Source organism: Oncorhynchus gorbuscha, linkage group LG21 (assembly GCF_021184085.1).
Source record: "Oncorhynchus gorbuscha isolate QuinsamMale2020 ecotype Even-year linkage group LG21, OgorEven_v1.0, whole genome shotgun sequence".
NCBI lineage: Eukaryota > Metazoa > Chordata > Actinopteri > Salmoniformes > Salmonidae > Oncorhynchus > Oncorhynchus gorbuscha.
Genome location: NC_060193.1, coordinates 42,155,781 through 42,174,485, shown reverse-complemented (window position 1 = coordinate 42,174,485; position 18,705 = coordinate 42,155,781). Strand labels below are relative to the sequence as shown.

The window sequence follows — 18,705 nt, the reverse complement described above, 5'->3', positions numbered from 1 at the left end:
TCTCCAAGACATAACACTGCTAAATAGCTAACAAAATAATTACACACACTGAGTTGACCCTTTTTTGCAGTCTCTATACAAACTCAGATGGCCCTACACACTCACCGACACACACTTCATAATTTGCTCACACACACACACGCACATATAATTATCATATTTTCTGTTTATCATATATCCTGAGCCTCCAGCACCTCTGATTCAGAGAGGTTGGGTTAAATGCGGAAGACACATTTCACTTGAATGTATTCAGTTGTACAACTGACTAGGTATCCCCCTTTCTCTTTCCCTATACATATCTACCCCTAAAGTATTCCTGCACATTGTATATATGGTACTGGAACTGACTGACCCTGTTTATGTTCTACCTTATGCTATTTATGACATTAAAAATTGAAACTCTGTGGACGAACACAGTCCTCTGCACACACACACACACACACACACACGAACACACGCAGACACATACATATGCACACACTTGTTCAATACAACATGTTTGTTTTTTATCATGAGTTCAATGAGAAAGTAATCAAAGAATATAAAGAGTCATATCCATGGCTGGCAATTTGTAAACCGAGATGACAGTGTACATTTCCAGCAGCTTTGAGAAGTAAAATTGAACACATTGGATCATGATTAGCCACAGTTTTCACATACTGTAGAACAAGAAAATAGTTACAGGGATTTTCACATGATTGAAAACCTTACAACATGCCATTAGATTGTATAAAGTAGAACCTCAAAGATACGAGCCTCAAGAGTTACAGATTGACCAGTCAACCGAACGGGCAATATGAAACGGAACTGTCAAATGTAAATGTTGTTTACATGGTCTTAAAAACAAAATCAGATATTATTACAGTATCTAGATAAATGATTAGAAAACACATGTAAAACAATAAATATATATATATGTATATATTTTCTATAACAAATCATTTATATAAAAATATATTTAATCAATATATTCGATAAAGGTTTGATGAGTTTTTAAAGTGAATTTTAAAGTGAATTTCAAAGTTACGGACATTTCAGTCTGAAGGACCTCCAGTCCAGACATGTTCGTATGTCGGAGTTCCTACTATACACAGAGTACAAAACACCTTCCTAATACTGAGTTGTACCCCCTTTTGCCCTCAGAACAGTCAAAATCGCCAGGGCATGAACTCTACAAGGTGTCATGGATGCTGGCCTATGTTGACTCAAATGCTTCCCATAGTTGTGTCAAGTCGGCTGGATGTCCTTTGGGTGGTGGACCGTTCTTGATACACTCGAGAAACTATTGAGCGTGAAAAACCCAGCAGCGTTGCAGTTCTTGACAGACTCAAACCGGTGTGCCTGGCACCAACTAGTACCCTACCCAGTACATAGGCACTTAAATATTTTGTCTTGCCCACTCACCTTCTGAATGGCACAAATACACAATCCATGTCTCAATTGTCTCAAGGCTTAAAAATCCTTCTTTAACCCGTCTCCCCCCCTTCATCTACACGGATTGACGTGAACTTACTGTTATCATCATCATTATTATGATTATTATGATTATTATCATTATTATTATTATTATCATTATTATTATTATCATCATTATTATTATACCTTTATTTCAACAAGGAACACAGACTGAGACCAAGGTCTCTTTTACAGCTGGGCCCTGCGTATACATGTTTACACATACAGTTCAGGTACAATGACTTAACAAGTGACATCAATAAGGGAGCACAGCGTTCACCTGGATTCACCTGGTCAGTCTGTGTCATGGAAAGAGCAGGTGTTCCTAATGTTTCGTACACACAGTGTATAGTATGCCTCTCTGATTATTACTTATGTTTTCAACTCGGTACTGCATTCATTTTACTCGATTCATTATTCAACACAATAAATAGCAAAAAGGAGAAAGATATATTTTACGGTCTGATTTTCTTCACTACTTCCAATCCCAGAGGAGATTTCTCATTTTCTGTAAACAGTTTCACTTAATGCCTTAATCCAATCAGCCAATTACAGACTTAAATGGCACCATATTTCCTACATAGTGCACTACTTCTGACCAGAGCCCTAGCGGCCCTGGTTAAAGGTAAAAGTGCACTACTTCTGACCAGAGCCCTAGTGGCCCTGGTTAAAGGTAATAGTGCACTACTTCTGACCAGAGCCCTAGCGGCCCTGGTTAAAGGTAATAGTGCACTACTTCTGACCAGAGCCTAGCGGCCCTTCTGACCAGAGCCCTAGCGGCCCTGGTTAAAGGTAATAGTGCACTACTTCTGACCAGAGCCCTAGCGGCCCTGGTTAAAGGTAATAGTGCACTACTTCTGACCAGAGCCCTAGCGGCCCTGGTTAAAGGTAATAGTGCACTACTTCTGACCAGAGCCCTAGCGGCCCTGGTTAAAGGTAATAGTGTACTACTTCTGACCAGAGCCCTAGCGGCCCTGGTTAAAGGTAATAGTGCACTACTTCTGACCAGAGCCCTAGCGGCCCTGGTTAAAGGTAATAGTGTACTACTTCTGACCAGAGCCCTAGCGGCCCTGGTTAAAGGTAATAGTGCACTACTTCTGACCAGAGCCCTAGCGGCCCTGGTTAAAGGTAATAGTGCACTACTTCTGACCAGAGCCCTAGCGGTCCTGGTTAAAGGTAATAGTGTACTACTTCTGACCAGAGCCCTAGCGGCCCTGGTTAAAGGTAATAGTGCACTACTTCTGACCAGAGCCCTAGCGGCCCTGGTTAAAGGTAATAGTGCACTACTTCTGACCAGAGCCCTAGCGGCCCTGGTTAAAGGTAATAGTGTACTATATAGGGAGGGAATAGGGTACCATTTCAGACCCAATCAGTCTGATCAAAATAGTCCAGTCAGAAACCATTGACTAGTCTGACTGAAATTATGATGAGGTAATTTCCCCCTCCTTCATGGGCATGTCACTAAGTCCGGTCCACATATCCCAGGCCCATCACAGTTTCAACCACCATCCTGTCTCCATTTACCAGTGAGAACACAACAGAGGGGCAGAGGCCTCTGCACAGAAACATCACATGACCCCCGATTCTGATCTGTCCCATTGGTGTGCAGAAACTGTATCATTGGCTAAACCCAGGGTGGACGTCCCTAGATCACGTCTGCGATTGGCTCATTGGATTTCCGGCGGTGAGAGCCAGACAGGGTTCAAAGGTGAGAGAGGTGGTCCGGTGGTCCATGGCCAAATTGGAGTCGGGGGCAGGACGACACAGCCGGCGGAAACGCTACGGGTCAACAGGAGAGATGGACGAGATGTTAGTCACACACAACCTATGCCTTAATGCACTGTACAGTATGTCTTATATGCTCAGTACAGTCTTGTGCACGGAATTACTGGCCAACCTATTCACTATAGCATGATGGGAAGGTACAAGTTATTTTCAAGACACACTAACTAATGTCTTGTGTAATCATGAGGGTAAGTCACAGGGGAAATGGCGGTAATTAAGTGTTGGAGTCAGTCCACATAGCGCAGTGTTGGACGGTAGAGGTTGGACGGTAGGGGTAAGAGTAACAGTTAATGTGGGAGTCAGGGTTATGGTAGGGCCAAGTGTGGTAGTTGGCTGTTGGTGTAAAAATGTGTGACTGACCTGTGTTAGGCTGCCGGTGGTGGTGGCAAGGGCGTAAAGTGCACAGAGGGGCAGCAGGGAGACAGAGGAGAGGGTGAGGAGCCATCCCAGAGCTGTGGCCCACCCCGGGGCTACTATGCCCTTGCCCAGGGACAGAGGGGACCAGCACACCAAGGAGAACACAAACGTCGCCTGGTGAGAGAGAGAGAGAAAGAGTTGCACACACATTGCTTGTCTGAATAGGACCCAATGGATTAATCTTGAACCAGTGTATCAGTCTGATCCCTTTGTGGGGTAAGAAATGTACAGAGAAAAGTCCTAACTAGATTCTGCAAAAAAAGGTAGCCAAATCATTCACATAATTACTCAAATGTGTACATGGATATAATGGCAGACACAATTGGGATATATGAAGATCACAGGGCTCTTCCCACACACAGGGGTCAAGGGTTAAAGGTCACTCACCGTGCACATGGCTGGCGTCAGATAGCGCCAGCACAGCTTGAAGAAGGGCAGCGGACTGTAGCCAATCATGTGCTTAATGTTGTCATTGAACCTGTCAGGCCCTAAGGAACAGGGCGAGGGGTCAGGGGTTATTACATGGCTCTGTGGTCAAGGCTGGGTTCTGACCACAACAGTGGTTTAACCATGGTTCTGAATTGTAAGGACCAAACCAGGTCAATCTGAAGTCCAGGCACAATCTTAAAGACCAGTAATTGAAAAAGAGAAAACGGTCTTCGAGGCCCCAAACCACTTAAATCGGAGACCCATATAAAGAGGGTAGAACTATAGCACAGGATATTGTCTAAGGTCCTGAACAGACCACCTTTTAAATCCCATGGCCGTAATGACCATAGAGGAACTACTGGAGACCTGACCGCAGTCTAAATGACCATGGACAAATTCCATCTCCACGAGGATGCTCAGAGAGTAGTAAAGCATGGCTGGGGTCGGAAAGTATTCAGCATTCAGACCCCTTCCCCTTCTTCCACATTTTGTTATGTTACAGCCTAATTCTAAAATTGATTAAACTCACTTTTTTGTTCTCATCAATCTACACACAATAATGACAAATGAAAACAGGTTTTTAGAAATGCTTCTACATTTACATAAGTATTCAGATCCTTTGCTATGAGACTCGAAATTGAGTTCAGGTGCATCTTGTTACCATTGATCATCCTTGAGATGTTTCTACAACTTGATTGGAGTCCACCTGTGATAAATTCAATTGATTGGACATGATTTGGGAATGGCACACACTTGTCTGTACAAGGTCCTACAGTTGACAGTGCATGTCAGAGCAAAAACCAAGCCATGAGGTCGAAGGAAATGTCCGCAGAGCTCAGAGACAGGATTGTGTCGAGGCGCAGATCTGGGGAATGGTACCAAAAAATGTCAGTAGCATTGAAGGTCCCCAAGAACACAGTGGCCTCCATCATTCTTAAATGGAAAAAGCTGGGAACCACCATGACTCTTGCTAGAGCTGGCCGCCCGGCCAAACTGAGCAATCAGGGGGAGAAGGGCTTTGGTCAGGGTGGTGACCAACAACCCAATGGTCACTGACAGAGCTCCAGAGTTAGTCTGTTGAGATGGGAGAACCTTCCAGAAGGACAACCATCTCTGCAGCACTCCACCAATCAGGCCTTTATGGTAGAATGGCCAGACGGAAGCCACTCCTCAGTAAATGGCACATGACAGCCCGCTTAGAGTTTGCCAAAAGGCACCTAAAGAACTCTCACACCATGAGAAACAAGATTCTCTGGTCTGAAGAACCAAGATTTGGCCTGAATGTCAAGCGTCACGTCTGGAGGAAACTTGGCACCATCCCTACGGTGAAGCATGGTGGTGGCAGCATCATGCTGTGGGGATGTTTTTCAGTGGCAGGGACTGGAAGACTAGTCAGGATCAAGGGAAGATGAATAGAGCAAAGTAGACAGAGATCCTTGATGAAAACCTGCTCCAGAGCGCTCAGGACCTCCGACTGGGGCGAAGGTTCACCTTTCAACAGGACAACGACCCTAAGCACACAGCCAAGACAACTCAGGAGAAGCTTCGGGACAAGTCTCTGAATGTCCTTGAGGGGCCCAGCCAGAGCCCGGACTTGAACCCCATCGAACACCTCTGGAGAGACCGGGCTCCCGAGTGGCGCAGCAGTCTAATGTACTGCATTTCAGTGCTAGAGGTGTCACTACAGACTCTGGTTCGATCCTGGGCTGTTTCACATCCGGCCGTGATTGGGAGACCCATTGGGTGCCGCACAATGGGCCCAGCGTCTTCAGGGTTTGGCCGGGGTAGGCCGTCATTGTATGTAAGAATTAGTTCTTAACTGACTTGCCTACTTAAATAAAGGTTAAATAAAAATTAAATAAAAAGACCTGAAAATAGCTGTGCAGACACGCTCCCCCATCCAACCTGACAGAGCTTGAGAGGATCTGCAGAGAAGAATGGGAGAAACTCTCCAAATACAGGTGTGCCAAGCTTGTAGCGTAATTGCTGTAGGCTGTAATCGCTGCCAAACAAAGTACTGAGTAAAGGGTCTGAATACTTAAATGTAATATTTCAGTTTAACATGTTTAAAACATTAGCAAAATGTTCTAAAAACCTGTTTTTACTTCACCACTATGTGGTATTGTGTGGAGATAGATGTGAAAAAAAAATGTTGAATCCATTTTAGAATAAGGCTTTAACGTAACAAAAATAGTGAAGGGGTCTGAATACTTACCGAATGCACTGTAGGCAAGCATGTATGAGGTTACACACACACACACAACACACACACACACACACACACACACACACACACACACACACACACACACACACACACACACACACACACACACACACACACACACACACACACACACACACACACACACACACACACACACACACACACACACACACACACACACTTTAGGAATCCACCAGAGCAGAGAGGTTCCCACCTCACACAGACTGCTCCAATCCCCATCATCATTCCTATCTACAGCCCGTGTCTCTACCTTCTGGCTAGGGCTCTTAGCATAAAACAACAATCCTATCTTACACTCTCAACTTACATGGAAACAAATTAAAGTAGATCACCCAAAATCCCTCTGCAGTTCCACTGTAGACTCTGCAGATTTTCACTCTGGCTTTTCTGTGTCTGAGCTTGTCTATGTTAGAGACTTCGTGTTAGCAGTTGAGGCAGATCTATGCCCAAGCTTTTCTGTGTCTGGAACCTTTTGGGATGTTAGCGTTTCTAAGAAGATTTATGCTCAGGTTTTTCTATCACCAGAGTTTTTCCTGCGTTAGTGACTTAGCGCTAGCATGTTATCATCTAAGGGAGATTCATGCCTGAGCTTTTCTTTGCCTATGCTTTTTGTGTGTTAGTATCCGAGGCAGCTACTGTGGGCTCCCCAGGGCCCCATGGCTGAGACTGTGTGGCGACACATTCAGCGGGAAGATTTAGGGTCTGGGGAGACAGTGACTCATGAATAGATCTGGCGCTGGCTCGGTCTCCACTACACTACAGCTCACACCCTTACTTCAGATTCATATAGTGTTGACCTGAATAGGAATGTGAAAGGTACGGTGAGAGGACATACAAGATTTGTGCATAGTTAAACAACACCACCGTTAGCTCACTTTGTGCGCATTTGCACAATTGAGAGATATCTATACATCTTGCTATGGCTCACAGAAAGTACAGTGTTGAGGCACACATGTGTTCAGTGTACAGTGTTAAGTCTACATTAGGTTGAAAGATGTTGTGTTAAGGTTGTGATATTTAATTGTGCACAACCTCTGGACTCACCGTAAACCCAGCCCACGGCCACCGACTGGAAGATGGACAGGAGCAGCAGACTGGCCCCACTACAGGAGTAGTGGTCATAGATCTGGAACACATAGAGACCACCCTATCCAAAGAGATTGAGAGAACATGACATCACAGATTTATCACCACATCATAGATCTACACAATTGAAAAGACAGAGGGAGATTATTTCATTGGGAGAAGACATTTGGGTAATGTACTAATTGTAACAGAGTGTCTAACAGTAGGTGGATATGTCAACTAGTCGGGCATTAGGTCAAATAGACAGACAGACAACCAATCATGTAGACAGACAGGCAAGCAGACTGAGACAGACAGTCAGCTAGCCAGCCATGTAGCCAGTCACGTAGACAGCCACCCAAGCTAACCAACCAGTCATGTGGCCAGTAAAACAGACAACCATCCATCCATCCATCTAGCCTGACAACTCACACTAAATTCTTCTGCTGCTCTGTCATTCGCTACAGACTTTAGGGGCACAAGGGGCACGTTATAAAACAAAGTAATCAGCGATTGGATCGTCTCTAACCAATCGGGGTATCAAAGCCAAAGATGAATTTTCAAACTGCCGCTTTACCCACGTGTGCTTTGGCTGTGGCCCAACCCATCAATTTCTTGACCAATCAGACTACCCTGAATGTGTTCGCATTTGGTGAAGGGTTGGGGAGGCACTCAAGATTCAGACTCCCAGAGAAGAAACTAACTTCCAAGGGCGTGGGGTAGCACTTGGCCGGAGCAAGGAGTCTGGGGAGCCAAGAAATCATCTACCCATGCATCCATCCAACCAGACTCACCGGGGTGACCATGACCAGGCCAACCAGGAAGCAGACGACACACACCATCAGCAGCAGCAGCTCTCGTCGATAACCCCGCCGGATCACCGTAGGGTAGAGGTCAGTCACAGAGGTCATCAGGGCCTCCAGGCTTACAAACTGGACAGGGGGTGGAAGGGGAACAGGGTAGGTTGCTGTGTGTAAGATGGCCGTTACATTGCAATGCTTGTCTGTTGCATACTGTGTGGGTGTTGTCGGTGTGTGCATGTGGATACGATGCTTGTTACAGTGTAATTCTTATTTGTTACACCCTGGATGCATGTGTGGAAGAGCCCCTGTGTGTTTGTGTGTGTGTGTGTGCCATACACACACCTGTGTGTCCAGCCCCAGCATGATGATCATGAGGAAGAAGCACACAGCCCAGAGCTGAGGGAAAGGCATCATGGCTACAGCCCGAGGGTAAGCTATAAAGGCCAGCCCAGGGCCTGGAGAGAAACACACAGTCAGACAAACACAGCCATACAACACCGAGTCATACACATATAGAAAGTATTCAAACCCCTAGACTTTTTCCACATTTTGTTCTGTTACAAAGTGGGATTAAAATGGATTTAATTGTATTTTTTTGTCACAAAAATACTCTGTAATGTCAAAGTGGAAGAATTTTAAAAAGCATTTGTAAAACAATTCTAAAAAACAAAACACTACTAGATCTTGATAATATAAGTATTCAACCCCCTGAGTTATAAACACATTTGGCAGCAATTACAGCTGTGAGTCTTTTGGGGTAAGTCTCTAAGAGCTTTGCACACCTGGATTGTACAATCGTTGCCTATTATTCTTTCTAAAATTCTTCAAGCTCTGTGAAGTTGGTTGTTGATCATTGCTAAACAGCGACTTTCAAGTCTTGCAAAATATTTTCAAGCCGATTTAAGTCAAAACTGTAACTCGGCCACTCAGGAACATTCAATGTCACCTTGGTTAGCAACTCCAGTGAAGATGGGATTTATTTCTCCTGCTGAAATGTGAATTAAATCTCCCAGTGTCTGTTGGAAAGCAGACAGAAACAGGGTTTCTTGTAGGATTTTGCCTGTACTTAGCTGTACTCCTGTATTTCTGGTCTTTATGGTTGAATCTGTGCTTTAAATTCATTACTCGATTGAGGGACCTTACACAATGTATGTGTGTGGTACAGAGATGGGGCAGTCATTAAAAATCATGCTAACCACTATTATTGAACACAGAACGAGTCCATGCAACTTATGTGACTCGTTAAGCACATATTTACTCCTTAAGTTTGCACAACAAGAGAGTTGAATACGTAGTGACCCCCCCCCCATAATGTACCTGACTGGGCCACATCTGCAATGTCCACGCCCTGCTCCTGAGCCATGAAGCCTAGCACAGAGAAGATGGCAAAGCCTGCCAGGAAGCTGGTGCCACTGTTCAGCAGGCACAGGGATAAACAGTCCCTGGCAAACCACACAGACAATCACAATCAATCACTGAGTAAATATAGGGAACAGACAATCTCAAGCAATCACTGACTTCAAACTACTAAAAAAATAACAATTAATGAATAAAACAAATAAATAAATGAAACACAATCCGTCAGTTAATCAAAAAATCTGATCTGCTAAATAAAATCGATGAATTGATTAACGAGACAATGTTAAAAAGCACAATGGCAAGAAGACTGTCCGTCAGTCAATACATCGGAATAAATGAATCTTTCAAACAATACTATACAGCCCCATACACTTGATCAACCCAATCAATCACGACAGATCAATCAAATCAAAACATGAGTCATTCCAGTGGCATAAAAAGAAGGGATCGTGTTCAAAAGAGTAATCAATTATCTTTATGGTCTGGCGCCAGCTTCAACTTTCAAAGAGCTGTCCAGCTACAAAAGGAGCCTGGGTCATGTTTATTGTGCACCCCCCCTCCCCAAAAAAGACAAACAGGGAGGGACTACTTGGCCCTGTCCAATAAGAAATGCACATTTTTGTTTTTCCGTTGCAGAGTGCTTTAAAACGTTTCCATTATGTTCCCTAATGAACACGACCCTGGGTTTGTAATTGCCAGGACCTGCATGTCAGTGTGGGATTTTGTTCTAGGTGGGGTACGGTGTCAGTGTTTTCCCTGTCATTCCTGGCATCCTTTTTGTAAAATATCTGGGGACTGGGAGTTGGGGGATGCATCCTAAATGAATCCCTATTACCTATTCCCCGGGTCAAAAGTAGTGCACTACATAGGGAATTGGGTGCCATTTGGAACAAAGGCAGGGAGTACCTTAAGAAAGCAAAAGTTCTACGGATAAATCTGCCAATTCACGAGATGAAAACTGAAAGGTGAAATTCTCCCTTTGCTTTATTTTTCTTGGTGAGCTAAGTTGATGAAATTATTACCACTTTGTGTGTATTTGGTTTCTATCATCTACTGTGTGTGTGTGTGTGTGTGTGTGTGTGTGTGTGTGTGTGTGTGTGTGTGTGTATATATATATATATATATATATATATATATATATATATATATATAAGGCTCACTTATAGCAGTCGTTGTTGTATTTGTTGTAGCTGCCCAGGGCGGTAAGGCTCCCCAGACAGATGCCATAAGAGAAGAAGATCTGAGTCCCCGCATCCATCCATACCTAAACAGAGATGGACAGAGAGAGGGACAGAAGGAAGGATGGAGAGAGAAAAAGTACAAATGAGGGAAAGAGAAAGGGAAAAAAGAGAGAGAGAGAGAGAGCACACAAGTCAAAAAGAAAGAAAGAGAAGAAAGACAAAGACAGAGAGAGCATGGCTGCGTAGATAGACTGCATATTTTTACCAATGGGTAAAATGATAGTTCTTTATTTAGGGGGAAGATCAACTTTAATATTGCAGATAGATTGTAGCTTCCATAAATGTAATTGTCTGCATCATTTCCAATCCCCCATATATCATTTTTGTAATTACACACACATATTGTATGTATGTACAGTGGGGAGAACAAGTATTTGATACACAACATGCCTACCACTTTGAAGATGTAAAATATTTTCTCTTGTGAAACAAACAAGAAATAAGACTAAAAAACAGAAAACTTCAGCGTGCATAACTATTCACCCTCCCAAAGTCAATAGTTTGTAGAGCCAACTTTTGCAGCTGTAAGTCTATTCAAGTATGTCTCTATAAGCGTCGGCCATCTAGAATCTGGGATTTCTGCCCATTCTTCAAGGCAAAACTGCTCCAGCTCCTTCAAGTTGGATGGGTTGCACTGGTGTACAGCAATCTTTATGTCATGCTACAGATTCTCAATTGGATTGAGGTCTGGGCTTTGACTAGGCCATTCCAAGATATTTAAATGTTTCCCCTTAAACCACTCGAGTGTTGCTTTAGCAGTATGATTAGGGTCATTGTCCTGCTGGAAGGTGAACCTCTGAAACAGGTTCCCCTCAAGAATTTCCCTGTATTTAGTGCCATCCATCATTCCATCAATTCTGACCAGTTTCCCATTTCCTGCCGATGAAAAACATCCCCACAGCATGATGCTGCCACCATGCTGCCATCATTAAAGTGGTCTTATGGACAGATCCTCCAATCTCCACTGTGGAGCTTTGCAGCTCTCTTTGCCTGGTCCATGAGTTTTGGTGGGCGGTTTGTGGTTGTGCCATATTCTTTCCATTTATTATAATGGATTTAATGGTGTTTTTATTTGGACATGAAATCCAAATAAAAATCCATTTAAATTACAGGTTGTAATGCAACAAAATAGGAAAAACACCAAGGGGGTGAATACTTTTGCAAGGCACTGATATATCTACATCTATCTATCTATACACACACACACACACACACAGTGAAAGTCGGAAGTTTACATACACTCATCTTCAGAAGAATTATAAGAAGATCTACAGTTGAATAAGTAGTTTACATACACTTAAGTTGGATTCATTAAAACTCGTTTTTCAACCACTCCACAAATTTCTTGTTAACAAACTATAGTTTTGCCAAGTCAGTTGTGTCATGCACAAAGTAGATGTCCTAAGTATTTTTTCCAACAATAGTTTACAGACAGATTTATTATTTCACTTATAATTCACTGTATCACAATTCCAGTGGGTTCGAAATTTACATACAGTAAGTTGACTGTGCCTTTAAACAGCTTGGAAAATTCCATAAAATTAGGTCATGGCATTAGAAGCTTCTGATAGGCTAATTGACATTATTAGAGTCAATTGGAGGTGTACCTGTGGATGAATTTCAAGGCCTACCTTCAAACTCAGTGCCTCTTTGCTTGACATTATGGGAAAAACAAAAGAAATCAGCCAAGACTTCAGAAACAAATTGTAGACCTCCACAGGTCTGGTTCATCCTTGGGAGCAATTTCCAAATGCCTGAAGGTACCACGTTCATCTGTACAGACAATAGTATGCAAGTATAAACATCATGGGACCACTCAGCAGTCATACCGCTCAGAAAGGAGACGCTGTTCTGTTTCCTAGAAATTACCGTACTTTGGTGCGAAGATGCTGGAGGAAACAGGTACAAAAGTATCTATATCCACAGTAAAACAAGTCCTATATCGCTCAGCGAGGAAGAAGCCACTGCTCCAAAAACGGCATAAAAACCAGACTACGGTTTGCAACTGTGCATGGGGACAAAGATCGTACTTTTTGGAGAAATGTCCTCTGGTCTGATGAAACAAAAATAGAACTGCTTGCCCATAATGACAATCGTTATGTTTGGAGGAAAAATGGGGAGGCTTGCAAGCCGAAGAATACCATCCCAACCGTGAAGTACAGCGGTGGCAACATCAACATCTCAAGACATCGGTCAGGAAGTTAAAGCTTGGTCGCAAATGGGTCTTCCAATTGGACAATGACCCCAAGCAAACTTCCAAAATTCTGGCAAAGTGGCGTAAGGACAACAAAGTCAAGGTATTGGAGTGGCCATCAAAGCCCTGACCTCAAGCCTATCAAATATTTGTGGGCAGAACAGAAAAAGCATGTGCCAGCTAGGAGGCCTACAAACCTTATTCAGTTACACCAGCTCTGTCAGGAGGAATGGGCCAAAATTCACCCAACTTATTGTGGGAAGCTTGTGGAAGGCTACCCAAAATGTTTGATCCAAGTTAAAGAATTTAAAGGCAATGCTACCAAATACTAATTTAGTGTATGTAAACTTCTGACACACTGGGAATGTGATGAAAGAAATAAAAGCTGAAATAAATAATTCCCTCTACTATTATTCTGACATGTCACATTCTTAAAATAAAGTGGTGATCCTAACTGACCTAAGACAGGGAATTTTTACTGGGATAAACATCTCAGGAATTGTGAAAAACTGAGTTTTAATGTATTTGGCTAAGGTGTATGTACACTTCCAACTTCAACTGTATAGTACTAGTCAAAAGTTTAGACACCTACTCATTCAATAGTTTTTATTTTTACTATGTTCTTCATTGTAGAAAAATAGGAAAGACATCAAAACTATGAAATAACATATATGGAATCATGTATTAATCAAAGAAGTGTTAAACAAAAATGAACATCTTTTTTCCCCCTCCTACATGTTTTTCTCTGAGCAGAGCTGGGACTGGAAAAAAAGGAAACGCATGCACTACCATTGAAAAGTTTGGGGTTGTAATGATCTTCGTCTGTTGTTTGTAGAAAGTCAGACCGAAATGCAGCGTGTAGGTTACTCATGACTTTTAATGAAGCTAATACAGTACATGAAATAACGAAGAAGAAAACAACAAACGAATGAAACTAATACAGCCTATCTGGTGACTAACACTAAGACAGGTACAATCACCCACGAAATACAATGCGCACTCAGGCTACCTAAATACGTTTCCCAATCCGAGACAACTAGAATCAGCTGACTCCAATTAGGAATCGCCTCAGGCAGCCAAGCCTAACTAGACACACCCCTAATAATACACACTCCCAATTAATACAAGCCCTAATACGAAATACAACATATAAACCCATGTCACACCCTGGCCTACCCAAACATATAACAAAAACACAAGATACAATGACCAAGGCATGACAGGGGTCACTTAGAAATGTCCTTGTTTTTGAAAAAAAAGCTCATTATTTTGTCCATTAAAATAACATCAAATTGATCAGAAATACAGTGTAGACATTATTCATGTTGTAAATGACTATTGTAGCTGGAAACGGCAGATTTTTATGGAATACCTACATTGGCGTACAGAAGCCCATTTTCAGCAACCATCACTCCTGTGTCCCTATGGCACGTTGTGTTAGCTAATCCAAGTTTATAATTTTAAAGGTCTAATTGATCATTAGAAAACCCTTTTGCAATTATCTTAGCACAGCTGAAAACGGTTGTCCTGACTAAAGAAGCAATAAAACTGGCCTTCTTTAGACTAGTTGAGTATCTGGAGCATCAGCATTTGTGGGTTCGATTACCGTAATTTCCAGACTATAAGCCGCTACTTTATTCCCACACTTTGAACCTTGCGGTTTATACAATGACGCGGCTAAGTTATGAATTTTTCCCGCTTTCACAAGATTCATGCCGCAAAAAGTGAGCACGTCACATAATGTGACGTAAATTGAGCGCGCTCAAACTTCCCATCATTCTGATTACGGTAGTAATTTTGTCACCCTCATCATGGCAAAGACACGGAGAAATGCATATGATGCAGCTTTCAAGTTGAAGGAGATAAATCTGGCTGTTGGAAAAGGAAATAGAGCAGCTGCATGGGAGCTTGGCCTTAATGAGTCGATGATAAGACGTTGGAAACAGCAGCGTGAGGAACTGACTCAGTGCAGAAAGACAACAAAAGCTTTCAGAGGGAAGAAAAGCAGATGGCCCAAAGTATTTGCAGCCACTCGACATCAGTGTAAACCGTGCATTTAAGGTGGCACTCCTTGTTCAGTGGGAGGCTTGGATGACAAGTGGGGAGAAATTCCTCAATAAAACGGGCCGCAGGCGAAGAGCATCTTATGGTCAAGTCTGCCAGTGGGTCCTGACAGCGTGGAGCATTGTCAAAAAATCCACTATCATCAACGGGTTTCGAAAGGCTGGACTGCTGCGTGTTGAAGGGGCAGCATGAGCTCAGCGGGGTATTTGCCTCCGGATGAAAGTGACGAGAGCGACAATGAAAACGAACCAACATCGGATGAAGCAATTCTGAGGCTATTCTACTCCGACACCGAAGGAGATAACTTCAGTGGTTTCAGTGCGCAGGAGGAAGTTAGTGACCAATGACTTTCTTGGTAGGCTACTGTTTTAATTTTTGTTACAATCCGTGTTTCGTTAAAGCCCATTTATTTTTGTTACAAGCCGTGTTTCGTTTAAAGGCTGTGTAAAGTTCATTTGTTTCAATGTACCGGTAGGCACCTGCGGCTTATAGACATGTGCGGCTTATTTATGTACAAAATACATATTTTTTAATAATTCAGTTGGTGCGGTTTATATTCAGGTGCGCTTAATAGTCCAGAAATTACGGTACAGGCTCAAAATGGCCAGAAACAAAGACCTTTCTTGTGAAACTCGTCAGTCTATTCTTGTTGTGAAAAATGAATGCTATTCCATGCGAGAAATTGCCAAGAAACTTTAGATCTCGTACAACGCTGTGTACTACTCCCCTCACAGAACATCGCAAACTGGCACTAACCAGAATAGAAAGAGGAGTGGGAGGCCCTGAGCAAGAGGACAAGTACAATAGAGTTTCTAGCTTGATAAACAGATGCCCCACAAGTCTTCAACTGGCAGCTTCATTAAATTGTACCCACAAACTACCCGTCTCAACGTCAACAGTGAAGAGGCGACTCCGGGATGCTGCCCTTCTAGGCAGAGTTGCAAAGAAAAAGCTACATGGCTGGCTAATACAATTTAAATATTAACATGGGCAAAAGAACACAGACACTGGACAGAGAAAGATTGGAAAAAAAAGTGTTATGGACAGACAAGTCTAAGTTTGAGGTGCTCGGATCACAAGAACATTTGTGAGACGCAGAAAAGAAAATGAAAAGATGCAGGAGGAGTGATTGACGCCATCTGCTTTGGTGGTGGTAAAGTGGGAGATTTGTACAGGGTAAAAGGGATCTTGAAGAAGTAAGGCTAATCACTTCATTTTGCAACGCAATGCACTTAATTGGATCCAATTTCCTCCTACAACAAGACAATGACCCAAAGCACAGATCCAAACTATGCAAGAACTATTTAGGAAAGAAGCAGGTAGCTGGTATTCTGTCTATAATGAAATGGACAGCACAGTCACAGGATCTGTTGTGGGAGCAGTTTGACCGTATGGTACATAAGTGCCCATCAAGCCAATCCAACTTGTGGGAGGTGCTTCAGGAAGCATGGGGTGAAATCTCTTCAGATTACCTCAACAAATTGACAACTAGAACACCTAAGGTCTGCAAGGCTGTAATTGCTGCAAATGGAGGATTATTTGACAAAGGCAAAGTTTGAAGGACACAATTACCATTTCAATGAAAAAATAAATAAATAAATAAATAAAAATAATCAACATTTATAACCTTGTCAATGACTATATTCCCTATTCATTTTGCAACTAAATTTCATGTATGTTTTCATGGAAGACAAGGACATTTCTAAGTGACCCCAAACTTTTGAATGGTAGTGTATTTCTTCCCTATTATTCTACAATGTAGAATATAATACAAATGAAGAAAACTGTTGAATGGACACCTACTCAAACTCTTGACTGGTACTGTGTATATATATATATCGTTCCTTTATTATATTCCCCTAACCCTTACACCCCTCCCCTAATTAGAGTAAAATAATGGACAACAACACTTAGGATTCTACTTCCAGCTTATACATACTATATGAATTTTACGGACACAATGCATTTTACAATGGTAATTTGGTTTACTCCCATCCTTCAGCTACCCTCAACCCCTCCCATCTACCTCTTAACACAATCCAGTTTTCCACTTGCCATATATTTTTCAACTGTGCTGTTTCACAAAAGTTCTGAACCTTTTTCATAGGAAAATTGCCGCCGGGAAATTCGAGACATTATCAAGTGCTTGTCAAATTGAAAATGAGAGACAGATGAAGTGTGTACAGCCTACGCAAAAAAAAACAAAGCAGAGCTCATGCCTTCAAGCTACTTATTTCAAATCATCATTAGAGACGCTTCATGTAGCCTTACAATGTATTAAAAATCCAAAACATAGAGCCCAGTGTTTGTAGAACAACTAAAGTTACATTGATAACTTAAATTAAGCCTATAGGAGTACCTGTTTCTTTGCTAACCGCACAACACAGAATAGCCGCATGTGTGCACTCCCTCAAATCATTTGGAGAAAATATCCTTTCTATTTTATTCAGCTGTGTTCAATTGTATTCTTCATACCATAAAATAATGGCATGAAATTCTAACCAAATCTTGTCTGCTAAATGAACTAGTGTAGCCCACAGCCATATGGCATAGCCCGATCAGGGGGAGGTAGCCTAGTGGGTAGAGTGTTGGGCCGGTAACCGAAAGGTTGCTAGATCGTATCCCCCGAGCTGACAAGGTAAACATCTGTTGTTCTACCCCTGAACAAGGCAGTTAACCCACTGTTCCTTGGACAACATTGTAAATAAGAATTTGTTCTTATTTGACTTGCGTAGTTAAATACATTTATAAAAATCAGGACCTAACATATGGACAAGTGTGCTATTATTTTCTTCTGAAATAGACAACGTTTTCTTCATATCATGTTTCTTTAGACCTGTCTAAAAATAAATAATGGATTTATTGTGAAGGTTTAGGCTATTTTACATGGATCTAGTAGAGTTATTAAAATGTAGATGTTCCAAAGGTCTGCATCAGTGGCTTGTAGGGGAAGTCAGGAGATGCTAAATGTGTTGATGTTAATTAACGGTCAATAACCATGAGACCGACAATTAGTTTCCTGACATTCACGGGCTGACGAAATTTCGTGACCGCCACAGCCCTAATTATGAGGACGTCCTTCAACTTATCAGAGCTCTTGCAGCATGAACTGACATGTTGTCCATCCACTCAATGGATCAGAGAATGAATCTAGTACCGAAAGCATAAACTACAGATAGCTAGCACTGCTGTACATAGTGTGTGGTGAGTAGTTGACTCAAAGAGAGAACGACAATAGTTGTACAGTTTTGAAAAAACACTTTATTCCCAAAATTTAAAAGGAGACGCAGCAGAGGGAGAACTAGCTATATCTTGTTGTATTGTTTTCTCTTTAGTTTACCTTTCACTTACTTAGCTAGCTAATGCAGCTAATTTAGCATACTCAACAACGTGAATCAAACAGTGAGACGAATGCAATTTATGTTAGCTAGCTGGCTAAGGCTATCCAACACGGCAACTCTTCCAAGTGAAAGTAAGCTTTTAGTCATACTCATTTATTGCCAACGGAGCTGGCCAGCGTAACTGCTAAACAGCTTGCTGTACACTGTACTGTGTGATTGTACATATGGATTAGATTGTGGGTTTACTAATGAGTCAGTTCTAGTAGCTATGTTGACTATGACATTAGATAATATGGTGACAACG

General features: G+C 42.2%; 1 protein-coding gene across 4 annotated transcripts in view; it reads right to left on the bottom strand.

Annotated features, from left to right (window-relative positions):
- Positions 1–2,491: 2,491 nt before the first annotated feature.
- Positions 2,492–18,705, bottom strand: part of LOC124008333 (sodium- and chloride-dependent GABA transporter 2-like) — a 42,915-nt gene continuing 26,701 nt past the window's right edge. For all 4 annotated transcript variants that reach the window (XM_046319500.1, XM_046319501.1, XM_046319499.1 and 1 more), the window contains 8 exons: positions 10,722–10,825; positions 9,520–9,644; positions 8,545–8,657; positions 8,194–8,331; positions 7,379–7,481; positions 4,045–4,145; positions 3,601–3,771; positions 2,492–3,234 (listed from right to left, as the gene is read on the bottom strand). In XM_046319500.1, the coding sequence (XP_046175456.1) occupies positions 3,106–3,234; positions 3,601–3,771; positions 4,045–4,145; positions 7,379–7,481; positions 8,194–8,331; positions 8,545–8,657; positions 9,520–9,644; positions 10,722–10,825 (984 nt within the window). In that variant the 3' untranslated portion in view covers positions 2,492–3,105. The remainder of the gene's footprint in view (positions 3,235–3,600; positions 3,772–4,044; positions 4,146–7,378; positions 7,482–8,193; positions 8,332–8,544; positions 8,658–9,519; positions 9,645–10,721; positions 10,826–18,705) is intronic.